This window comes from Artibeus jamaicensis, unplaced genomic scaffold, assembly GCF_021234435.1.
Source record: "Artibeus jamaicensis isolate MK-2021 breed Jamaican fruit bat unplaced genomic scaffold, CSHL_Jam_final contig_477, whole genome shotgun sequence".
NCBI classification, from domain to species: domain Eukaryota; kingdom Metazoa; phylum Chordata; class Mammalia; order Chiroptera; family Phyllostomidae; genus Artibeus; species Artibeus jamaicensis.
In genome coordinates, this window is record NW_026521854.1 from 7787758 (window position 1) to 7813751 (window position 25994).

At 52.7% G+C, this 25994-nt stretch overlaps 1 protein-coding gene across 12 annotated transcripts in view; it reads right to left on the minus strand.

The window, feature by feature from the left end:
* The window catches only part of MYO9B (myosin IXB), an 82006-nt gene that overhangs the window by 47232 nt on the left and 8780 nt on the right, over positions 1-25994 (minus strand). For all 12 annotated transcript variants that reach the window (XM_037141954.2, XM_053668068.1, XM_037141949.2 and 9 more), the window contains exon 2: positions 20639-21534. In XM_037141954.2, coding sequence (XP_036997849.2) covers positions 20639-21478 — 840 coding nt within the window. In that variant the 5' untranslated portion in view covers positions 21479-21534. The remainder of the gene's footprint in view (positions 1-20638; positions 21535-25994) is intronic.

Below are 25994 nucleotides of genomic sequence, written 5' to 3' on the forward strand. Positions count from 1 at the left end.
TTGCACTCCTCTGACAGATGGACAGATGAGCCGTCCGCACATGAGCTGAGCAAACGCAGGCACAGAGGTCAGCTGACCTCGACTACAACTGAGAGCAGGTGGTGGGCGTGGCCCTGGACTTGAATCCAGCACCTCCGCTTCCAGCCCACACCCTGCCTGTCAGGCTCTCAGGACCCCAAAGCCTGGGTTCCTTCTTCAGACCCGTGCTCTGGGCCTGGAGTCGCGCACTGGCCTGGGACTTTCCGGGTGCCTGCCCACTCTGGCCCATGCCCTCTGGGTCCTCACACCTGGCCTCCTGCACGTCCAGCACAAAAACTGAATAAGCCTTGAGACTAAGAGCATTAGGCAAACAATGTTTTGCTTTCAGATGTCAGAACTCAAAGACCTGTGGAATGAGCTCAAAGGCCACTGCATTCACCCATCTCCCATATTCACAGGTGAGCCCTTGGTCAGGATCCCAGAGAGAAGTTCCCCAGCCTCACCATACAGGGTGATCACCCCTCCAGCCAGACTAAGGTGTCCAGGCCTGGAAGTAATAACATCATTGCTTCCAGGTTTACCTATGTCCATCCTTTCTTGGAGGCAAGTTCTATGTCGTTCTTGTGGCTTGGAATAGGTTGTGGGGTTGAACTTCTCTGTTGTCCTGATCTTCTAGCCACAGCGACCTCTCTTCCTGAGCGTTTATGGTTTGTGTGTGGTCTCATTCACTCATTCACTCATTTGTTATCTGGTCACTCAGATAACGACTTACTGACCAGCTGCTGTGCGCCTGGCACCATTCTAGCCTCGGACACTCCACCTTCCCCAAGAGGCAAGTTCACTTTGGCCAAGATTAAACATCACTGCCTCCGGGAGCCCCCTTAACCTGCCTGGGCAGGGTGGGTGGCCTGTACCTCCCATGGCCTTGATGTCACCCCTACCCCTGCAATGCCACCCCTGGGTGAAGCCTCAGTTTTCCCCCTCAGACCACGAGCCACAAAGGCCTTCAGGGATCTCCCGTCTTGTCAGGGCCAGGCGCCAAATTGGAGGAGTGCCTGGTGCTGCCAGGAGAGGCTGAGGTTGGTGAGAACACTGGCAGACATTAGGCCACCATGGTGGGTGAAGATGGGGCCTGACACAGAGAGGGACTGTCCCCTGCTTCTGGGCTTCCCATTCCAGGTAGGTGGGGGAGAGAACAAGACCCCCAACAGGAACCGGAGCTGGTGCTGGCACACTGGCCCCACTGCTTGGAACCCAAGTCATTCTTCTCCCAAGTATTCTCCATGTTCCTGGGTGCCTTTCCATGTAAAAGAGCGCTTGGCCCAAGCCCACCGATAGGGGGTGCCAATCTGGGGACACGGACCCCGAAGGAGGAGGCCTGAGAGGCATCCCACTGCTGTGCCAGTGCTGGAGCAAGGGGCTCTACGGGCAGTGCCACCACTCAGGTGGCCCGTGGTCCAAGGTGTCTGGAGGATCTGCCCCGCCTTTGCTGAGCAAACAGCCCTGGGACACTGAGTCAGGGCTGGGGCTTTCCCGTGTGGAATCGCCTACAAATAACCCCTGGCCTTGGTGGGAGGGCAGGAGGTATATGGCTACTGCCAGCTGTGTTAATTGGGGCTAATTAGTTTTCGATTCCTTTCCTATAAAATTAGGGAGAAAATCCCTGCCTCTCAGGGCCAAGGATGGAAGGACTGTATAAATCAGGGGCTCGCAACCTTGTTCTGTGAAGGGCCAAGTAATGAACATTCAGGCTCTGCTGCAACAGCCCAGCTCTGCTGCTGGAGGGCGAAGCAGCGCAGGTAACCTGGACCGGAATGGCCGTGGCCAAGTGGAGGACGCCCTCCTAACGCAGCGTGCGAGGCAGTCTTGGACGGTAACTTCCACAGGGGTTGACACGACGGCCAGCTATTGTTTCTGTATGGCCTGTGAGCTAAGAATGGTTTTGACATTTTTAAAAGCTTGGAGGAAAAAAAAACCAAAGAAGAATACTTCTCAACATGTGTGAATGATACAAAATTCAGCTTTCAGTGTCCACAAGTGAGGCTCTGTTGGCGCACAGCCATGTGTGCTCACATGTGGTCTGTGTCTGCATTCGACTGATCAGCAGAGCTGAGTTGCTGTGGTGTCGAGACTGGTCTGGCAGGGCTGAAGATACTGACCCTCAATCAGGCTGTTTACAGAAAGATGACGCCCCCTTCTCCCATGGGGCCAGGGCATGCTGGGGCTGGGGGAAGACGCTGACACTCAGACACATGATGGGCAAGCGTGAGAGGGCGTGTGTCGCAGAGGCTGACTGGTCTCCCCCGGGGCACAGCTGGAACACTGAGAAGAAGCCAGAGACAGACAGAGAAGCTGTTCACTGGGAGCTGGAGGGGGCAGAAGGTGGGGAAGTGAGACATACAGCTAATTCGCTTTCCACAGAGCTGGCATGGAGGGAGAACTGGGTTTAGGAGGGGGCGGCTTGTTCCAGGAAGGGAAGCTGCTGGGTGAGGACAAAGACGCAGGGCAGGAAGTAGAAAAGTTCCCCCAAACCTCATGGCTCCCCAACTCAGAGGGAGAAATGGAGGCTCTGCAGGGCCTGGTGGACACCCAGCAGGCTCTTGACAGCCAGCAGCTGAATGGATGGACAGACAGATGGGCTTCAGGCATGTGCAGAGAGCCAAGGGATGATGGGGCATGATGCTCAGCCACCTAGTGCCCCCCATACATGACAGGCTCTGTCACTCCTATTGAGAGTGACACTGATGAGTCATTGATGAGTGACACAGACATGGACAGACATGCTGAAAACACAGCAAGGGCTCCTGGGTCAGGGATGACACCTTCTGAAACAGACAGATTCCCACCAAGGGCCAAAGTTTCAACACAAACCTTGCCAGAGGTGGAGATCGGCCGGAAGTGGGGCAAAGAAAAGGAGAAGGGAGAGGGAGGAGGAGGAAGGAGGAGGAGGGAGCCGTGGGAGCAGAGGGAGGAGAAAGAAACCAAGAATAAAACAAGTTATTCTATCTCATATTTCCCTAGATTTTGGTTTAGATTATGATGAAACCACATGTTATATCACAGAATAAGTAAAAAAAAAAAAAAAAAAAACCAGATCGAGCTTTGAGGGGGGTCCTGCTTGCTTCTTACTGCATCGAATATATTTGAGGAATGCATCAAGATCCCTGAGGGCTCATCCATTTAGCACCCGAATCATTCTCTTTGCGGTCTGATCGGTCCTTTTTCTCAGGTTTTGATCTGTGAAATACTTACTTTCATTTGTTCATATTTATGGATATTATAGGTATGAAATGTCCTCTCACTTCTGCATTAAATACATCCTGTGGATTGCAATAATGATTCTAATAATACTGATTCTGTCACCGACTTTTAAAAATATCTAATTTTGGTTTGCAGATCCCCTTTCGAAATTGTTTAACAGAAGTTTACATTTACGCAAATGTTCCATGTGAAAGGGCCTTTAAAAATTAACTTCTAGTTTTATCATATTATTAAGAATATTACTTATAATATTTCTCCTTTGGGGAGTTCTAGATGCTGACTCTGTGACCTTATAAGGAATGAGTTTTGTGAGTGCTCCGTGAACACTCAAGGTTCGTTCTCAGATCAAAGTGGAGGCTTCAAGATAAGGCCGAGGGATCTGCCTTAGACATGGGGTTTGCCGCCTTTTACCTTTCACCTTTCGCCTTTCACCTTTTGCTGTGCACTCCGCTGGCTCTGCTATAGAGGGCGGGGCAAAAGTAGGTTAACGGTTTCGAGAACATAAAACACAGCTTATTCTTGTATTATTATTGTGTTATTTTCCATATGAACAACTGTAAACCAACTCTGGCTATACCTTGTATGTTTGTATCTATTTCTCCTGAAATCTTTTATAATTTCCACTTTGCACTGGCAATGGTCATGTTGCTTGATGCATATGTACATATTGACAACTATTATACCTTGCATATTCATTGAGGCTTTGGCATTATGATGAGTCTTCTCTGAGGCCCGATTTCTACCTTCTCCATGTTCAAATTATAGCTCTGCTCCTCCTGCTCCTACCTGCTTATTCCACCAGTGCCCACCCCTTTATTTGTAGCTTCTGGAACCATTTTGGTTTAGGTGTGTCTTGTTCATACAACAGAGTTGAACCTTGCTTTGTGAGCCAACCAGAATATTCTGATTGGTGGGCTGCGCCCGTTTATACTGCGCAGCACATGGACTCCTTCCCTCCATCATTAGCTCTCTGCCATCCCCGCTACCTAGGAGTGAGGCTGAGTGACTACTGGAGGCTGGAGCAATGTTCTGGGCCATTTTTTATGACTTCTTAAAATCCTGCACCCCTTGCAAGGTTTTCAATCTCACTTTGCAACTGATCTGCATTCAGGAGAGAGGACCCACTGGTTCTGGCGGATGGACGGAATGAGCCACGTTCAGGCTAAGCCAAGAGAGGACTGTGAGTGAAGGGATCGTTCTGTAAGTGGGTGACTCATTATGGAATCTTTTTTCTGAGGATGACGTTTGCTTCCCTATGTAATTCCCATACTGTAGGACTCCAATATTGACAGTGAGAATAGCATGGTCTTCTGGTACATTCTGTGCAGCAAAACCAAGCATTTGCATTCATGAGAAAAGGGAAGCCCCCTGGGGTGGGCTGCAGGGAGAGCTGTGGTCTCCAAGGCCTTCCCCCACACTCCCTGCAGGTCTCTCTCCCCCCTGTACCCTCAGGAGGGGGTATCCTCTAATCCAGGGGCTGGCAATTCCATCATCTTGCCCATCCCCCCAGGCGAGTCACGGCCACCGTATGGTTCTGGTGGTTGGGGTGAAGGAGAAAAAAGGTTGAGAATCCATGCAGGGGCTGTGGGGGCTTATTAAAGACTCAGATATGGGTCCCCTCCCAGACTTGAAAAATTTCTGGAAATGCTGAGAAACCTAAATTCTTAAATCAGAGACGGAGGTGGTTCTGATTCCTAGAAGGGTGAGAACCACTGCTCTCAGGTTTATTATGGGTGTGAAGTACCTTTGGGGAGAAATAAAGCACCAGAATGTCTACTTACACCACTCGCTCTTTCTTGAATATCTGAAGCTGGATTGGGACAGTCAAGGGCCGGATGGAACTAAGAGCTTTGTTCTTGGTACACTTAGTTTAATCAGAATGCTTTCCTGATGCTTAGCACTGAGATGGGAACTTTCATACTCCAGGGCCTCACCGAGATTGGCTGCTCCCCACCTGCACCCCAACGCTGGGTGGGTCCAAGCCCCGTCTGCCACGGGATGGCATTGTTCTGTCAAGTACACTAAGGCGAAGGGTTGGCGGGGGTTGGGGGGGGACCAGGCCCCTGGGATGACGCAGAAACCAGCTCGGGGGAAGAAGCCGTTGCTGAGGAGGGCCCGCCTCTTGGCTTTGTGTCATCACAGCTCTGAGAAGCAAGGGCTTGTTTGCCCATTAGACGGGTAGGGAAACCGAGCCTGGAGACCTAAGTCACCTTTCCTGCAAGGGATGGCACTGCATCCCAATGAGGACCCAGCCAGGACCGTGGTACTAAGGACCCCAGCCCGGCTGCAGGACTCGATGCCCTGTACACATCAGTGGGGCTGTGTGGCCAGAGCCCAGGCAGTGGTGGGAAACACTTCGGAGGAAGAAACGACAGGGCACGGTGACAACAAGGAAAGACCGAAGACCACTGGAGATGGTGCCGCTGTCTAAACTGGGGAAGAGGGACAAGGGGAAGGTGCATCAGGTCAAAGTACAGTTTGCCATGACCTCATCTGCCTGAGATCCGCTTTGCACACCACAGCGAGGTGCTGGGAGTTTATCTGAGCTGGGGGTCCACAAACCTGCTGACCAAATCTGGCCTGACTGATGCCTTTGGAAAAAAATTAACTTTTTAGATGTCCAGGAAAGTTGTAAGTATATTATAGCGATTTCTGTACACCCGACATTCAGTTTCGCATGTGATTAACACGATGGCGCTGCATTTGTCACGACCAATAAATCAGTATCAACTGATACGTTACTATTGACTAAGTGTACATTTTATTTATTTGGATATTCTCGGTTTTGCCCTCATGTCCTTGCGTTGGCAGTTTTGAGGACGGTCAGATGAGGTCTGTCAGTTTGGGTCTGTCGTTGTTTCTTCCCACTGCCTGTTTTGCAGATGAAGTTTTATTGGCACCCAGCCTCACCCATTCGCTACATACAGCCTGTGGCTGCCTTTCGCTCTACAAAGCAGAGCTGAATGAGTGGACGGCTGAGTTGTAAGACAGACCGCATGGCCCTAAAATCTGGAAACACTAATTATGTCCCTTCGCAGAAAGAGCCTGCACATCCCTGGGCTAAGCTGCTTTATAAGGGATTCAACTTAGGCTGCTCGATCCAGGACATACACCTCAAAAGTGACCCCTGCAAACCACTCTAGCTAATTTTATCATTCTACCTCAGGAGTTTCATCAATGACCACAATAGATGTCTGAATTGGGCTTCTGTGGATGAAAATGGTGATGTGGTAGTGATGTGCCCTGGCTGCTGTGGCTCAGTGCATTGAGGGGTCAGCCTGCGAACTGACAGGTTGCTGGTTTGATTCCTAGTCAGAGTATATACCTGGCTTGCGGGCTAATTCCTGTTGAGGGTGTGTGAGAGGCGACCAATTGATGTTTCTCTCCCTCCCTTCCCCTCTTTTGAAAAATAAATAAAATCTTTTTAAAGGAAGGAAGGAAGGAAGGAAGGAAGGAAGGAAGGAAGGAAGGAAGGAAGGAAGGAAGGAAAAACGGTGATCTCCAGGACACGTGGTTGGATAGAACATTTTGGAGACACTTGCCACCCTTGCTGGAGAAATTCCACCTATGGTCTGTTCTTTAGGGACAGGGGTTGGGTCTGACCCCGAGCTGGTCCCATGTCTGGCTGCTGTATCAGGAGCTCCAGCTGGGCTCAGAGAGGGTCCTCAGGGTCACTGAAGGAGCAAGGACGGATAGGACTAGGTCTAGGGAAGCCCGGCTCCTGTGTGTGTGCTAATACGGGACATCTGACAGCATCTGACTGAAACCTGCACGCTTTATAACCCCCTCTTCTCTGGCTACTGTTAGCAGCAAGACACAAGCTCTCTGGGAAGGAATCTGAAGGCTGGGTGTGGTGAGTCCCAACGGACAGCATTCCCAATGGGGAGTGTTCCAGCCCCGCAAAGCCCGCTCTGCATTTGTTTTAATTGTTCTAACGTTCACGTGACATGAAATTCACTGCTTTAACCATTTTAATGTACAAGTTGGTGACATTTAGTACATTTACTATGTTGTGCAACTGTCACCTCTATCTAGATTCAGAACATTTCATCACCACAAAAGGAAATCCTGTACATATGACCAGTCACTCCTTGTTCTTCAGTCCCCAGCCCCTGGCAACCACTAATATGCTTCCTGTCTCTATGGATTTACCTGCTCTGGGCATTTCATACAGATGGGATCATAGAATACATGACCTTTGTGTCTGGCTTCTCTCACTCAATATGTGTATGTTTTTAAAAAAGGTTTTATTTATTTATTTTTAGAGAGAGGGGAAGGGAGGAAGAAAGAGAGAGAAACATCAATGCATGGTTGCCTCTCGCGGGCCCCCTACTGGGGACATGGCCTACAACCCAGGCACGTGCCCTGACTGGGAATTGAACTGGCGACCTTTTGGTTCTCAGGCTGGTGCTCAATCCACTGAACCACACCATCCAGGGCTCACTCAACATAATGTTTTAGAACTTCATCCACACCTAGTATGTGTCAGTGTTTCACTCCTTTTTATGGCCATTGTATCCACTCTGCTTTGAAAAGGGGCAGTAAGAGTAACAGGCTGTTTGCCTAGTGGGTCACTCCATCTTCCTTGGGTTAAGGGAGCCATGGCTGGTACTGACCTGAGCCCAGGAAGACCCCTGGATCCAAAGGCGCTGTGATCACCCCAGCAGTTGGGGGTGAGTGCCCTTGGCCACTGCTTTTTTAGGTGGATGCAATTCTCTCCTTGACTTTCTATAATAAGCCTACTTCTAGCCTTTGCCTCTCTGGAGGGCCCTTCCCCGGGGTCTAACATTTTCCTTATGAAGCAGCTCTGGATCGGGCAGGGAAGCCTACCCACGCACAGGAGGACTTCCCTGGAGTTCCCGACAGGTGTCTCCCCTCCCTTGGTGTCACTGTGACCTCATCTCAGCACTCACTAACTCCCTGCTCTTCTGCAGCTGACACCAGGGCTGCTGAGCGAGGTGGCTTGATAAAAGGAACAAACAGTCCAGGATGACAAATGGCCCTTCAGGTACTAAGGGTACAGAGTGGCAGGAGCCACACTGTATGTTGGCTCTGCTAGACACAAGACATTCCAGATTTCTCCCAGCAGGCCTTAGGACAGGACTTACCTACAGGACAATGGCAAGAGTATTCAAGACTGAGGGTATATTAAAAAGGAAAAAAAGACCAAGGGTTATTAGCTCATGCACACAGGCCCTGGCAGGAGAGATCAGGAGGCAGAGTAGAGAGGTCGGCTTGCTACAGGTCACACAGAACACAGGCAGCGGGGCCTGGCTGCCTGGTCCCGCTCCCGACTTCCTGGCAGGGGGCAGCTCTTGGTCTTGCTGGGGGTAAACTGTGATGAGAGCTGGCCGAATTGGCGATCTTCCCTCAGGGCCTGTGTGTCCTTGTTATCTTCTCTCCCCTCCCCACAATCTCACCAATATTTGCCAGTGAAAAGCCCAGAGTTCTGTCCAGGTTACGGGATCTACACGTCTGCCTGCATTCTGTCTAGAGGCCCAAGCCAGAGTTTCTACTCTACGTCCTAAAGGTGTCTGAACTGGAGCCAGTTTCTCACCCTTGTCACTACCCACACCTGGGGCTGGATCATTCTTTGCAGAGGGGGCTGCCCTGTGCACTATAGGGCGCTGAGCAGCACCCCTGGCCTCTGCCCCTAGATGCCAGTCTCTAGATGGTGCCAAATGTCCCATGGGGGTGGAATCACCCCCAGCTGAGAGCTGAGCTTTAGACTCAGTTAAAATCAGCTGCCCTGGAGATCCCCGTGTGGCCAGGAAGTGCTAAATGGGACTCTAAATTCTCACAGGTTGCTGTGACTCACTCTGTCATAAAGGAGTGATGATAACATCTAGTCTTTCCCCGGGAGCCCACCCCATACAGGGCTCTGGGTCTAAAAACCTGACCACTGACAAGTGGGGCCACTCTCCACTCCACCTGGGAGGAGCCAGTCAGCAGCCACAAGCCAGGGTCCAGGGCTGGGCAGGTGACTGCGAGCCTCAGACTCAACCCCTCGGCCTTTCCCAAAGACGGGCCACCTCTGGAGGCTTCAGGTAACCAGTGTCTTGACAAGCAGCTGACTTGACACAGAAGGAAACTTCAGAAGGCAGCCCCAGTGACTGTGGGGACAGTAACTCTGGAGTCATTTTATCCCGGATAATAGCTGGAAAACAGATAGGTCACCAGAGCCTGTAGCAGCTCAATGCCCAGCCATGTTCCTGCCCCAAACAGCGAGGGAGATGTAGCCAACAGAGGGACGGACACCCCCACCCACTGCCCAGCCTTGGTGTAGTGAAGTGCCCAGAACACTTGGAAAGGGCGGTGTCCCAGGGCTGAGCGATGCTTTGCCTTTTAATCAGCTTTCTGCAAATTCCAAGGAGGCCTTTCTGGGTGCCTAAAATACACCCCATAATTTCACTCTTCTCTTAGATGCAGCAGTCCCAAAAATATAACTTCCCCCTTTGTCTAAAATAGCTTCAGATCACTGCAAAGTGCGCTTTCATGCAGCAGGCCACTAAGGCGGCTTCAGAGCTCTGCAGAACATGGGACGGGCAGGATGGGCCAGTGACCCTGCCTTTTGGATGGTCGCCCCTTCCCTGGTGCTTCCAGGGGCCCCTAAACACCCCAATCCTCTACATAACCCTCACTAGACACCCTCTCAGCCCTCTGCACCCCCTCCCACTGTGGTGTGGCCCCACTCTGCAGCTAGTCCTCATGCAGAAAGCTCCTACAGCTGCTCCCTTGATCTCCTTCATCCTGTGACATCCTGCAGTAAGACTGAAATATCCATGCTACCGCTGAGTGCTAGGCACTGGGGCTGGGAATGCCACCATCTCCACTGGGGCCATGAGAAGCTTGTCCTGCTCCTCCCTCTGGCTGAATTATCCCCCTCCGCCCCACAACTGTGAGCTCCAGAACATCCTCCTGGCCACACATGTAACACCACCACAAATGCCAGCTTCCCTGGAGAGTGCGCATGTCTGGCCTGGTCCCATCAGCCCCAGCCTCTCCCAGCAGCTCAGGGAGGCTCCAGGGCTGATGAGAAAAAAGGAGTCCAGGAGGCCCTGGGGTCTGGTTTGGTGTCCTCATTCTGCCATGCTCCTGGCAGACTGTGTCACCCCACAATAAGGATGTAGGCCCCGGGGCACAGGGCCCAGCCAAAAACCCTCAGAGAGCCTTCCTCGAGGGTGCGAGACGGGTAGGAGCCCCCTCACACCCCCTGCCACCATCAGCCAGAGCTGGAAAAACCTTCCTAGCTGCCTATGGACTCCAGGCTAGTGAGCCCACCCTCCGAGGCTCTTACAGGACGTCTACACCACAGCCCTCCTTTCCGGTCGGTCCAAAACCACTTTACGACCCTATGATCCTGATGTCAATTCTGACAGGTGGCTACTTCCCCCGCACCAAGCAGTACTCCGACACCAGATGGGTGTCCTACCACTCAACTTGATTCTGATGCTATCTACCTGGAGGTGATGTCAGATCCCACAGGTTAAGGGTTCCGTTCCACAAGACTGCCTCCCTCCCACCTACCCTTCAGATGCCAATCGTGTGTCCAAGCTGTAACCTGTGCTTTTGACCAACTGGCTATAAATCGGAGGTCCTCATGACCCCCTCCTTGGGTTCTATTAATTTGCTAAAGCAGCTCACGGAGCTCAGGAAACCAGCTTATTACTGTTGATAGAGCACTGATTTACTGTAAAAATATACAACTCAGAAACAGCCGGATGGAAGAGATGCAGAGGGCAAGTTATGGGGGGGGCGGGCAAGGAGCTTCCACGCACTCTCCGGGGCTCGCCACCTTCCCACCCCTCCACCTGTTCAGCAATACAGAGGCTCTCTGAACTTCCTCCTTTGGGGTTTTTATGGAGGCTTCGTAATATAGGCACAAATGTTTAAATCATTGGCTATTGGCTGAGTCAATCTCTAGCCTCTCACCCTTCCCACAGGTGGGGGGTGGGGCTGAAAGTTCCAACCTTCTAATCTCATGGTTGGTTCTCCTGAGAACCAGCCCCCATTCTTAGGTGCTTTCCAAAAGCCACCTATTAACATAACAAATGACACCGTTCTCAGGCTCTTAGGAAATCTTAAGGGTTTTAGAAGCTCTGTGTCAGGAATAGGACCCTGAACACCCCCCAAATATTATTATAAATCACAGTATCACAGACCCTCGTCGATAGGTGCTTCTGGATGTATGTGCCTCTGTGTGGTAGGAATCTAAATGCAGAGATTTGAGGTGGTGACACAAGTGGCGTGGACCGAGGATGGGAGCCTGGTTTCCTCACATTTAGGTGGCAGAGCTCAGCAGAAGGCGAGAAGTATGACTGCAGAAACTAACGGTGGAATGTTCTGAGTACTCACAGGTATGTGGACTCAGCAAATCTCTCCTGCACAGGGCCAGATGGTAAATATTTTTGGCTTGGTAGGCCACGTGGTGTCTGTCACAACTGCTCTGCTTTGCTGTTGTGGCCTGAGAGCAGCCACAGAATGTCTATAAATGACTGGGTGTGGCTGTGAGGCAATAAAACTACAGAAACAGGCCAGATGATATGTAAGTGAGGGGTGTGTCTGTGTGCCAATAAAACTTTATTGATAGAAACAGGCAGCTTTAACCTGTGGGCCATCACTTGCCAATTCCTGGTATGTACAAAAAGAAATGAAACCTCAGGTAAGCAAAAAGACGTTAAAAACAGATGCAACGTCACATGAAAAAGGCAGGGGAAAAGCACTCAGGTGAAACCACAAGTGATAATAAAACGCATCACACTTTTGCCGAAGTGCAGTGGAAAACCACGTGTGCTCCTTGGCAGCATCTAAAACCATCAGAGGCCCGGGTTTGTTTCCTGTTGGGGAGATGCCTACAGGAGAGCAGCTGAACCACAGCCGGCACCTGGCGTTCGGGTCAGAAAGGCACCCCGGGAGGACAGGGTGGGGGGTGGCAATTCCAGCCCTAACTGCACCAGAAAACCACTATGAGTGCTTTCTTACATTTATCTGCTAGAAAAACCACAGGGAGCGTGTGACTTTTCAGCTCTGAGGGTCCTCAAACCAGCCACTGTATTTTTGGGTATTAATAAGCAGCTCTTAAAACAGTTTTAGCCTTAGTCTCATATCTAGAAATTTTAAGATTATTGAAACCGATTTCCAAAGCTTTGCTAATAAGAAGATCTAGGGCTGGATGGATTGAAGAATTTAATTGAGAACACTAAAAAGGAATTTAATAGTGACCTTTTAAAATATTCACCTGCAGCCCTGGCTGCTGTGGCTCAGTGGATTGAGCATCAGCATGCAACCCAAAGGGTTGCTGGTTCAATTCCCAGTCGGGGCACATGCCTGGGTTACGGGCTAGGTCCCCAGGTGGGATGTGAGAGGCAACCAACACACTGTTTCTCTCCCTCTCTTTCTCTGAAAATAAATAAAGTCTTCAAAAATCTTTTTATATGAATGGATAAATAAAATACTCACTTGCATGTCAAGTTCACATATCTTGTTGCATTTACAGAGCTATTCAGTTTCTTTTGCAAGGAAAAGTCATTCTTTCCTGCCTCAGGATTCTCTGCCCACTTACACAAATGACTCTTCCAGTGGAACACAATGAGTGCGGCAGTCAGTGGCCTGCAGAAGTCAAAACTGTAACATCAGGCAAATTTAAATGAGCCATTTACACATACGTAACATTTCATTGGGAAAAAAAAAAGGTTTTATCCATTTATTTTTAGAGAGAAGGGAGGGAGAGAACATTGATGTGAGAGAGAAACATGGATCGGTTGCCTCTCATACTTGCCCTGACTTAGGATAGAACTGGAAGCCCAGGCATGTGGCCTGACCGGGAATTGAACTGGTGACCCCTCACTCTGTAGGATGACGCCCAACCAATTGAACCACATTGGGCAGGGCACATTTCACTTTTTTTAGTGGAAAAACATGTTTGTATTGATTTATGCATTAAAGGATGAATGAAAGTGTCAAAAAATATTTTAAGACATCACTCAGTTCTCCTGGGAGACAAAACTTGGATGGAGAAGCCGACCCTTGCACCCGGGTACGCTCCATGGTGGTGGCAAAGACGCTGGGATGTTTCTGGTCTTGGGTGGGCACTGACCATTCTCTTGGCTGTGGCTGGCCTGGGGTTGGGGGTGGGGGACAGAGCAGCGCCAATCACCCCTTCCAGGGAGTGAAGGAGAACACTAGCTGGGACTGCTCCCTGGCCACCACGAGGTGCAGGGACGGCACTAAATACAGACGTGTTGATGTGTAACAACAGCAAAATGTTACCCCCAACAATCTGAAACTATTTAGGCACAGAGCATAGAACATCTGCTAAATTGAAATCAGTCTTTGCACGCAGTTGGCCTGAAACTTTTTCTCAAATGGAGCGATCTGCCCTCTAGGGACACTCGGTGACGTCGGGGGACACTTTTGGTTGTCACAACTGGAGAGGGAGGCGCTACTGGCACCTGGTAGGTGGAGGCCAGGACTACTGCTCAATACCTTACAGTGCACAGGACGCCCCACCCCAGAGAAAGGATCCACTGGTGCCTAGACGGTGGTGGTGTGGAAGAATGGCTTTTGTCCCTTTGCGTTTCTGCTGGGAGGCCTTAAGTCGATTCGAGGCTGTGTTCACCCTCTAGTTCTCTCTCTGTACAACTTGCCTCCCTTGTCCTCTTCCTGCCCTGGGGTTCTGGCCTCAGCACCTTCCTCCTTGGGGCTGCTCTGTCAACCCAAGGCCCCCCGACTGCTTCCCCAAACATCCCGAGGAGGCCACAGCAGGCCAGACGCAGTCACAGATTCTGTTCCTCGTCCTCTGCACCCACCCAGGTGGGACCCATATCCATCGTGGGCTCTCAGTAGCCCAGCCTCCAGGACACACGACACCTGCCCTTCCTGTCCCTGCGTCACCACGTCTCCCTATACTGTCTATTCGCCCGGAATCCCAGCCTGGGCTCTGCCTCTCCCTCCCATGTCAATGGGTGACCCCGATGTCCGTATCACCGAACTTCCAGACAGCCACCCAGCCTCTAGGGATGGCCCAGGCCAACCAGAGCTTTGACCACTGGCTAGGGGGTGAAGGGAAAAAAGCAGATTGGTGGTTACTAGGGGTTGGGGGAGAGGAAATGCGGAGTGGCTGCTAATGGGGTTTTCTTTGGGGGAGATGAGAATGTTCTGGAACTAGATAGAGGTGCCGGTTGAACAACCTAGTAAACATGGTAAAAAACCCCCCACTGAATCGTTCACTTGAAACGGGTGGATTGTATCTCAGAAAGGTTCTTCCACAGAAACCCTGGCTGCAGCAGCATGCCCCTCACTGTGCCCCCAACACTGGGCTGGCCTCTCAGTGCCCTGTAGGAGGAAAGGGTACAGACTGGGTAGGTGTCCGTGAGGGCGTAGGTCAAGGTGGATGATGCCATGTGGCTGTGCATAACCTGCCTAGGCTGGTGCCCTGGTGTTGACGGAGCAGTGGGAACAGACCCAGCAGCCCAGCAGGCAAAGGGCAGGCCGTGCACTGTGTGGGGTCATGGGAGACTGGGTCTGTGGGGCCCTAAGGGGGGTTTGGTGCTTAGGACTGAGGTGGGCACAGATTCCAGTCCCAGGAGGGGTTCCTCTGGGGCACCCAGAGGCAGATTAGAGGCAGCAGCAAGCTCTCCTGGACCCCCTGGGTTCTACGTGTCACTGTCCTGGCTCCCCCATTTCCTGTGGGTATGCTGGGCAGCTCAGGGTGTCACTGCCTCTCAGCCTCCATTCCCTCTGCATGGACCAGGCCAAGGGGGCTATGTGAAGGCCCCGAATCCCAGCACACAGTAGCCTCTGGCCACTTGGGAAAGCGCCCAGCCAGCAAGGATCCTCATTTCATTTCTGCTTTCGAAATTAAACCCCGTGTGCATTTGCAAATGCCCATGGCATTTGTTACAGTTCAGGAAAGACAAAGAGAAGCTGGGCCTTAAGCCTCTGTGCTCAGCCTCGATGCTGAGGTCTGTGGCCAAGGAAGAGACACGTCCTGGGAGCATCTGGCGGCCAGCCCAGGGGCAACGCCATGGGCTGCTGCACCTGCCGGGGCAAGGTCCTCCGCGGGCACCTGGGGTGGGTAATGAACCTCAGTGCACAGGAAGGAAGACCCAGACGGCTCACTGCCCTGGGGAGCCTGCCATCTGCACCTTCAGTGTTTCCGAGCTCAGGCAAGTTCCACATACATGTTGTGTCTGGGGTGGGGCATTTCAGAGTCTGCAGCATGCTGAGTGAGCACAGCCAAGTGACATCGTGTGAAACTGTGACAGTAGCAGTTAAATGCAGCAGGAGACGAATCAGCTGATTACAACTGGCTTTCCACAGTGCCCCCTTCCTGTTTTCTGGTCAGAACTGCACAGCAAGGCTGCAACCGGGGGTGGTGGGGAGGGTGCGGGGGGAGACAGGAGTGGAGGGGGCTGGTAACACCAAACCTCAAAACAACCCAACTTCTCCTTTTGCGAAGCTCTATGTAAAAAGTCCCGGATGTTGACAGCAGTGCCGATCTTTGGCTGAGGCGAGAGGAAATCTTTCACGAAGACGCAGGGAGACACACCATGAATTCGGGCTTGTGCTCCAGCCGGCTTCCACCCCTGGTCCAAATGTGGCTGCCTGCACGGTGGCCTGGGGCGCCCACACTGGAGTGGGTTGACTTGTATCTACCCCCTCCACTGTCCTGCCCCACCCCAACTACCAAACATGTCCGAGTCCTGATCCCTGGAACCTGTGAGTGGGTTCTTATTTGGACATAGGGTCTTTGCAGATATTAATTAGGGTAAGGATCTAAAGGTGAGACCGTTCTGGATTTAGGGTGAGCCCCAAGTCTAATGACAGTGTCCTTAGAGAGAAAGGACACAGAGACAGATGGAAAGAAGATGTGGAGTTGGAGGAAGAAGCTAAAATAACATGGCAACGACCAAGCAATGCCTAAGGGTTGCCAGGAGCTCCCAGAAGCCAGGAGAGAGGCCTGGGACCCATTCTTCCTCTGAGCCTCCAGAAGGAGCCAACCCCTACCCACACCTTGATTTTGGACTCCTGGTCCCCAGAACTGCAAGACTAAATTCCTGTTGCACCGGCAGCCCCAGGACACTTGCACCCGGTGTGCCTCTCTGCGGCTCAGCCTCCTCACCTTTAAATGAGCAGAGCTGTTGTGAGGGCTTAGAGAGGTGACAGGCGGAAACGGTGGCCCCTGAGGCCTGACACCCAAAGGGGTCTGAAAGCCGGTAACAAACGATCTGTTATTAGAAAGTGTACCTTGGCTTAGCTCTGAATGGCTGGGACTCAGGAACAACTTGTAAATGGTTGGCACCTGAAAGAAACAGTGACTGGGTCTTGTGAGATCACAAGCTGTGACTCTAAGACAGCTGTTTGCCCCCAGGGGACATTTGGTGATGTCTGGGTACATTTTGGGGTGTCGGAACTAGGGGGGAGGAGTTGCTATTGGCACTTTGTGGGTGGAGGCCAAGGCTACTGCTTAGCACCTGCCAGTACGCAGGATGGTCCCAACACAGAGTGACCTGGCTCCAGACACCAGCGGTGCCTCAACTGGGGAGCCCAGCTCCAAGTTAAAACAACCTTCTTCCGTTCCAAAAGGTTGCCCCAGGAAGCATGTTTACAGCCTCAGTGTGGATTTGGCTTAAGCTGGTTTTGGAAGCTGGTGTGGGCACCGCCCTCCAACCGCTGGGGAAACTGGGCCTTGCTGGCTCGCTGAGGCCCCAGGGAGGCAGCCAGGCGAGGTCAGAGGCATCTGACTCACAGGGCACAGATGCCTGCTGTGGAGAGTGACTAAGGCCCTCCAAGAATGTGTCAGGATCCCTTGAGGCAACTGCTGGGGAGGAGCTAGGAGGCTGGAGGGCAACACTGGGGGCTCCTGGGTAGCTGCTGAGCCAGAGTGGCCCTCAGGGACCACAACTGTCACTCAGTGGGGGCTGCTGTGAGCTGACTCGAGTCCCCAAAGAGACATGCCCAAGTCCTAGTCCTCTAGACCTTGAGCATGGCCGTATTTGGAAATGGGGTCACTGCTGATGGAATTAGGATGAGGTCATCCTGGAGGAGGGTGGGCCCTAAATCCGACGACTGATGAGAAGACATTGTGACGGCAGAGGCAGAGATCGGGGTGCTGTGGCCGCCAGTCAAGGACGCCCAGAGCTCCCAGGAGCTGGAGGAGACAAGGAAGGGTCCTTCCCTGGAGCCTTCAGAGGGAGCGTGGCCCTGCCGACACCGAGATTTCGGACTTCTGGCCTTCAGAGCACTGAGAAAGTACAGTTGGCCCTCTGACTCTACGGGGTTTGCGTCTGTGCGTTCAACCAACCAAGGATCAAAAACATTAAGAAAAAAAACTCCAGAAGATCCCAAAAAGGCAAAACCCAAATCTGCCAGGTGCTGGCACCCTGCTGAACCCACACGAGTAAAGCGACGCGCAGGCATTCTTGGCGCAGCCTGTGTGCGAGGACAGCTCATCTGCAACCACGATGCCATTCTTCACAGGGAACCTGAGCATCTGGGAATTCTGGTTACCACGGGGGCCCTGGAACCAGTCCCCTATGGATACTGAGGCACAACCGTGAACTCCTGTCATCTGAAGGCCTCCTGTCTGTGGGCCTGGTTGTGGCAGCCACAGGAACCTCGTCCGGGTGCGCGGGATGGCCCTAAGCGAGGAAAGGGAACTACGCCAGTCCTGCCTCCTTGCCATGTCTGTTGAGACCTCGGGGCCCGAGCTCTCACCAAGCATGGGCACACGCACCTGCCTGCCCGGTTCCATGAGGGGAAATGTCCAGTTGGCAAAACGCTCCACTGGTGAACACCGAGTCTGCCCTCTGGTTCACATTCTTGATTTCTAATGTCTTTGACCGCCTGTACCATTTTCTTCAGAACTCTGGTGCCAGGCACCAATGTGCTGGCCTAGAGCACCTACCATGGATCCCAGTCCTTGCTGGGAGGACAGTGGGGCCACTGGCTTCATCGCAGCTGAGACTCAGAGTCGTGACGGAGCCAAATTGAACCTGGGACACCCTCCCTGGCTCCCGTGTCACGCAGGGCCCTCCCCACAGCCCATAAGGCAATGAATGATTTGTGTGTCACTTCTCTGTCCCCACTGCCTCCCACTCACTCCACTCAGGCCCCTTCCTGTGCCCTCCGGGACCCTTGCCTTTCCTCTGACACACCAGGCCCGGCCCGGCCTCCTGGCTTTTCACTGGCCGTGCCTCCTCCACATGACTCACCCCCTTCCCAGGCCCAGCTCGGCCTCACCTTCTCGCCTCCTGCCCCCTCAACCCTTCTTCCTGGGGCTTGCCTGCTATTCTTGATCGGCTCTCAGCTCTGACACAACCCATTATTATTTCTCCGCCTGCCTTTTCGTCACTGGGAGGCAATTCTGCTCAGGCAGGCCTTTGTGTCCACTGCAGCCACCATATTGCCCAGTGCCTAGAACAGTGTATGGCACCTGGCAGCCACGGGTGGAATATTCACAGAGTGAACAGGAGATCAGAATGGAAGGGAGACACACTTGGGTCCCGCAGTATTTAAGAGGAAAGCATCTGTTCTATGGCTGGGTTACGCAAGTTTTTAAAACACACAAAAAACGACAACCTTTACATTACGTGTACAGAAGAGAGAAACAGGCTACCTGTGCAGGCGCAGGGCCAGGCACTGAGGCCCCAGTGAATCTCTGGCTGATGAGCTCAGAGATCATCAGGGAGGAAGAGGAACTGCAGTGTCCTGGGCAGGCACAGCCTGGATGTGACTTCACTGAATTTGCGCAACAGCCCTCCCGGGCAGCTGCATTAGGCCCTCAGCTTGGGGGACGGGCAGAGGCTGAAGGTAGGTGAGATCCCCGCACCTCTCGGGAGGGCGGTCTGGGTTCCTGTGGACAGACAGGCTGTGGCACATCCGGGTAATGAGGTGTTAACTGGCAAATGAGGTCTCAAGCCAGGAGAAGACATGGAGGATGCGTATTGCTGAGTGAAAGAAACTAATCCGGAAAAGCAAAACGATGGAGACACTGAAAAAATCAGTGGCTGCCAGGATTTGGGAGAGATGGATGAACAGACGGAGCTTGGGCGAGTTTTAGGGCAGGGAACCACTCTGTGTGATACCCATCGGTGTACATTTGTCCAGACCCACAGAATGTACAACATAGAGTGAACCCCAAAGCACACTGTGGAGCTGAGTTAGTAATAAGGTGTTGACGCTGGCTTGACGACTGTAAGAAAGGTAACACATGAACGACAGGGGACAGTATGGGAACGAGGCGGTATGTGGGGACTCTGTACCATCAGCTCAATATTGCTCTGAACCCGAAACTGCTCTGAGAAATACAATAATTTATATTATATTGAATAAAATTAAATATTTATGATTAAAAGTACTTATATATAATTACTTACAACAAAATCTTATTTAAGAAAGAAAGAGTCCTAGCTGCCAAGTCTAGGAGTGCAGACCTCTGGGCCCACACACGGCCTGGCCCTCACAAGGTGACAACGGTCAGGCTGTGTTCTGAAATGTAGGCGACTCCTGTCTCAGCAGCCTGAGCATGAGGACCAGTGTGTGGTCACGTCTGCTGCCCCGCATCCAGAAGGCTCGCCCACAGCAACACACCCATGGCTTCCGGGGTTTGGCCCTGGGATGCTGGACGGGGGGTGAAAGGTGCTTCTTCCCCCACCGACTGCGCGGTGCTGCCGGGGGCCCCGCCCTCGCTTCACTGTCCCCCAGCCCCCAGGCCCGCACTCAGCCTGTCTGCCTTTCTTCCACGCCACAGCCCCACTGGACTGCCCCATCGTGAGCGGCTCAGTGAGGATATGCCATCCTTTTCTTCTTGGGACCTGGACTACAGACGGCCACCTCCCAGATGATATCAGTGTATTAATCAGGCCTTTTTGTTCCCTATGTTCTGATGCTTTGACATCTGGGGCCTGGTTGACCCTGGAGGGCCTGCCCCTCCCAGGGTTAGCCAATTCCTAGAGACGGCAAAGGACTTCCCGTGAACACACCTTCCGCACGCTGACAGATCCAGCCAGAGCCCCAGCCCCCACGCCTTGTTATCCAGCTTTCACACTAAGGGTCACTATCCACCTGCCCTGATCACCCCAGGGCTGGTACCGACAACCCAGACAGCCCCTACACCCAAGGGCCCCAAAATGACTCAAACCAGCCAATGCGGACCCTGCCTCGCCCATCACTTCCCATGAAAACTGCAACAGGGACCCTGGCCCAAGGTTTCCCCCCCTCTCCTCCTGCTCCAGCCCTGCTGCCGCCCCACGTGGCCCTGCACGGCGTGCTGAGCCTTCTGCTTCTAGCGAAGCTCCTGTTTCTAGGGAGTCATGAGTGTAACAGACTATCTTCCCGCACTAATAAAACCCAGACGTGAAGGCAGAGGGCCCCTTTAGACGACTGCCCTGCTCACCTCTAGCACGGGGCCGGCACCCAGGATGGTTCTCTCCACACCACTGGCGTAGCCCTTCTGACTCAGGGCAGTGAGGCAGTGGATCAGGAAGTTGGTGGTCTGTGTCTTGCCTGAGCCGCTCTCACCCGAGATCACAATGCACTGGTTGACGCGTTTCCGAAGCATGGCATAGTAGGCCACGTCGGCCAGTGCGAACACGTGCGGCTCTAGCTTGCCCAGCTGGTGGTTCTCGTACATCTTCACGTACTTGGGGTTGTAGATGGGGAGGAACTTGAAGGGGTTGACAGCCACAAGGATGCTCCCCGCATACGTGTAGATCTTCTGCAGTAGGAAGCGGTGCTTGAGGTTCTTCAGGAGGTTGGCCTCGGTCAGCTCAGGGAGGTTGCACAGGTCGTCAAAGTCCGCCTGCTGCCGAGGCAGGAGGCCGCGCTCCACTAGGCGCCGGGTGTCAGTGGCCTGGGCCACCAGCTGCATGTGCTTGTACTTGATGGCCCCATCTGAGTCACGCTCCTGCAGCAGGAAGTAATAACCGTCCTCCTGCGGATGCTCGTCCTGTGCCCGTCGGGGCCACAGCAGCACGCGGTGCACAGGCGAGTCGTTGGCGTCCAGCACCCACTCCTCTCCGCCTGTCTCCTTGACCTCCACTAGCACATAGCGCTTGGTTCCGTCCAGCTGCAGGATGGTGATAGCATCCTGAATGACATCGGACGTGGTGCTGTCCTTGGTGGCCGTCACACGGCACGAGGCCTGGCTCTCGCTGGTGGCCAGCTGTGGGTAGATGTGCAGGTGGTAGGCCGCCTCCCTCCGGCAGCCGGAGCTGCCTGCCTCGTTCACACTCATCCTGCCAGCTGCCTGGCTTCAGCATGCCTCCCGGGCTCGGGGCGCGTGTCCTGGAGCTGAAAGGGGAGACAGCGGCATGGTCAGAGTGGCGGGTTGGTTGCGGTAGGGAATATGGACACCCACCCCAGGTGAACAGCCCCGGACCTGAGGCCCGAATACCCTGCCCCTGAGAGGGCTTTCCTGAAAAACCAAAGGGTGGGAAGAGTGACCTCTGCGGCTCTTGCAGAGTGACAGCACCAGACCTCTTGCTCCTTAAGATCAAACTCTCCCCCTGGAGTTTACTCTCTCTCAGTCCTCCCCACCCAAGGTTAGCCTCTCCACCTGCAAGTCCCATGGTCATGGCCATGCTAAGCCTTTCCCAGCCCATGTCCTTCCTGGCGTCTCCTCTTGGACAAGCTCTCCTGCCAGCTCCTGAAGACTTGGCTCCGCAGGCCTTGGTTATGCCCCCACAATATACCAGGGGCAGCAAAAGGTACAGGGGGACTAACAAGAATGAACCTGCCCTGAAACTCAGGGACTCCGAAACAAGAATGTACCCCAAACTCCAATGAGGAGGACGATGTCAGGGACAGCCCCCACAAAACTCACTCCGGGAAAGTGCTCAGAGTACATTTGCTTCTAGAACCCACGACCCTAGCCTCCTGTGGAAAACATCCGAGAGACGTCCAGCCAGTCCTCCTAAGACTGCCAAGGTTATGGACAGCAGGGAAAGACAGAGGGGACACAATGACTAAGTTCAGTGGGTTCCTTGACAGTGGAGAGAACACGCGCAGAAGAACCGGTGACATCAGATAAGGTCAGGAGGTGGCCAATGGCAGTGTACCAATGTCAATTTCTTAACTGTACAAACTCATGTGCCTCATAATGTGAGAGGGTCACCATAGGGGAAGGTGGGCGAGGGACACAGGGAACCCTCTGTACTGTCTTTACAACTATTTTGTAAATCTATTATAACTCCAACAAAAAAGTTTATTTTAAAAAAATGCATTGTTCCCGAAGACATTACAGGAGAAAGAAAACGAGGCCAATGTTGGCAACCGTGAATAACGTGCGTGTCCTGGAGCAAGAGGCATAAATGCGTGGGGGTCGGGTGCGGGATTGCTGTGTGCCACCCGAGCGTGGCTGAGGTTGCAAAGATGAACCAGACCTTGGCTCAAAGGTCTGGTTCGATAGGGGAAACTAATATGCAAACAACTGTGAGGGAGTATAAACCACGAAGATGCACACGTATGAACATACTCGCATGTGAATATACTCACACTTGTGCACACATACAAGCACATGCAAACAGGCATACACACGTGTGCGCTTTCACGTGGACACACCCACTCATGAACACAGAGAACACACATGCAAGCACACAAACATGGGCACATGTGTGCACAACATTCAGGGCTTCAGGCAGAGACAATCCCTCTGTGACTTGCACCTGCGGAGACATAGCTGATACGCACCATATCTTCCGGAGGCCAATCCGGCCTGCAGGCTGGGGGCTGTGGACTGTCTCACGCCCAAGCTCCCTATAAGCAGGCAGTGGAAAGGTCACACAAATGAGCCTGCTTCGTCCTCCCAGCAGACACCAGCCTAAGCAAAAAGTCATCAGAGCTGAGTGACATGGTCCAGCTCCTGCAGCCTCCACCACATGCCCCAATGAGAGTCTGGCCAGAGACTGGACAGGCTGAGTGCTGCCCCACATCTGCCAGGGAAAGCTCATCACCAGGCAATTTTGAAGCTCCACGGTGAACAGAGGCCGGTAGGGGCCATTTGTAGCTCTGGGTCCCTTGGTGGGGACAGCAGGAGACCCTATGCTCAGCGACTGGGGGTGCCATTACAGGACCAGTTGATGCACGCCTCACCCCTGGCCAGGAGGAAGTAGATAAGGCTTGCTCAAGAGGGCTGCTGACAGCCAGGCCTGCCCAGAGGGGAAGGCCAAAGACAACTGGTGGGGCTCCAACCAGCTGTGGCCCTTGTCCACCAAAGGCCCACCTGATAGTCCTGCTACAGCTGCCCCTCCAGCCAACACCAGAGCCCAGCTGGGCTACCAGGACTGCATCCTGGAAAGCTCCTCTGCCAGACCTGTGTGGCCCTTCCCTGCTCAGCCCGGCCTTACCCACACCTTCTCCCCAGGGGCCCTTACTCTCCTCCCCAGAAGAGCCCCCTTTCCCCACTTTCTCAAGGGTTTGTAGGGGGAGGACCCTCCTGTTAATAGCTCATGTGCCTTAAAGCCAGAGACACTAATAAATCCTTCTCCAGCCCAGGGTAGAGCCCTGCCACTTCCTGGCTTCCATGCAGCCTGAATCCAGCCTTTCCCATTCCCACCTGCCCCTCAGCCCACTGCGCCCAGCTCCAAGCCATGGAAACCCCTGCTCCCTTCCCCCAGAAGATGCTGCCAAACTCCCACTAGTCACGCCTGCTGCCAGCAACCTCTCCCGGTCCTGCTCACTTGCTCTGCATTGTGCAGGGACCCCTCCTGCCCAGCCCCCAGGCTCTGGTCCAGGGGCAGGACATTGACTGCACTGCGGCCCCTCAGGGACTGTGCTCATGCCCAAGGACATCTGCCCCACCTCCAGCCCACCACAGTCACCTCTCTGCCCTGCCTGGAACATCCCAAAGTCTAGTTCCCTGCTCCTCCCACTGACCACATCCTGTCTGCTATCACCATGTCGCCAGAACTGTTGCCTCTTCTCATTGGCCCCAGGTTGGCAGGCCCCACACAGCATAGCCACCCTTCTGTCACCACTGGCTGACTAGCACACTGCGGCCACTCCCCACCCAGCTCAAGGCCGGGCTCATAGGCCTGACCTTGCAAGGTTTCTCCAGCCCAACCATGCAGAAGCAGCCCAGAGCCCCCTGACCCATGGGAAGGCATGAGGTTCACCAGTTGGCTGGCCACCCATTCGCCTACCCCCAGACCCTGCCTGCCGCTTCTCTCACCCAAATCTCAGATGGCCTCCTTGTGGTGCCATCCTTGACCTCAGGTTGGAATGTCCCTCAAACCCCTCTGCCAGATCCCAGGCAACAATGCCTCTGGTACAAAATCTCAGGATGGACCCTCAGGCCCAGCAATCCCTCATTCCATAGGTGGCCTCGTTATACCTGTAACACACCGTGGATCAGATTCTCACTGTGCGCAAAGGAGCGTCTTATTACTTACATGTCTTCAACTGTCAGGCTGGATTTTTAAGAAACTACGTCTACTGAACAGCTTTTTGTTTCTGTAAGTTGGTTATGTCTGTTGCCCATTTTTTCCCACTGAAGCATGACTATCACTTTGGAGGAACTCTTTGTATAGGAAGGTTATTAATTCATTGCCATGTTCGATGAAACTAATTCATATCTGTTAACTTTTGCACATGGCATGTTTTGGAGACAAATGGTACCTTTTCCAGGCAATCAGATCTGGGGGTCATTTTTTTTTAAATGTCTAATGCTCACTCCTCTCCCAGATCTGAATAATATGGAACTATACTTTTCCTCCCCAGATTTATCCTTTACATTTAAGCCTCTTTCTATCTGGAAATTATTTCAGAAGGTGTATGAGTGTCCTAGAGCTGATATAACAAAATGCTACAAGCCAGGTGGCTTAAAACAACAGAAATTAACTTTCTCACAATTCTGGAAAAGTCCAAAATCAAGATGTGAGCGGGGCTGGCTCCTGCTGGAGGCGCTGAGGGAGAATCCATCCCAGGCCCTTCTCCCAGCCCCCGGCTGCCGCCACCCCTGGGGCTGCTCGGCTCGCAGATGCTTCCCTCCCACCTCTTTCTCCATCGTCACAGAGTGTACTTCTCTGTGTCTTTGCCTCTTTTTTTTTTTTTTTAAAGATTTTATTTATTTATCTTTAGAGGAGAAGGGAAGGAGAAGAAGAGAGAAACATCAATGTACAGCTGCCTCTTGTGCATCCCCTGCTGGGAACTGGCCTGCAACCCAGACACGTACCCTGACTGGGAATGGAACTGCAATCCTCTGGTTCACAGGCCCGTGTTCAATCCACTGAGCTATACCAGCCAGGCTCTTTGCCTCTTATAAAGACACCAATTAAAGATATGATGAACTACTGTATTCATTCTGAGTTCATCGTGATATCTTTAATTATATCTGCAAAGACCTTATTTCCAATCAAAGGCACATTCTGAGGTTCTGGGTGGACATAAATTTGGGGGACACTAATCAGCCCGGTATAGTATAGGAGGTTAAATGGGGTTCCAGATGATTTCTCCAAAGAGTGAAGCAACTGTTTTAATGTCTTGTGTTAAAGAATCCTTCCCCTGACGCGGGAGCCCCCTCTGTTTAGTAAATATCGCATATTATATTATCTGACATATGAGGGTCTGCCTCTGGGCTGCCGATTCCTGCACGGAGCCACGCTGTTCTGATGATCGCGGCTGCAGGGCTGTGATGATTCATTCATAAATAACTGTTACGCGACAATGGCACTTCCCTTGGAGCAGCTCGACCATTTTCTTTGGCTTCCAAGCACGCCTTCCTCATCGAGTCTTAACAGAGTCTGAGACCTGGA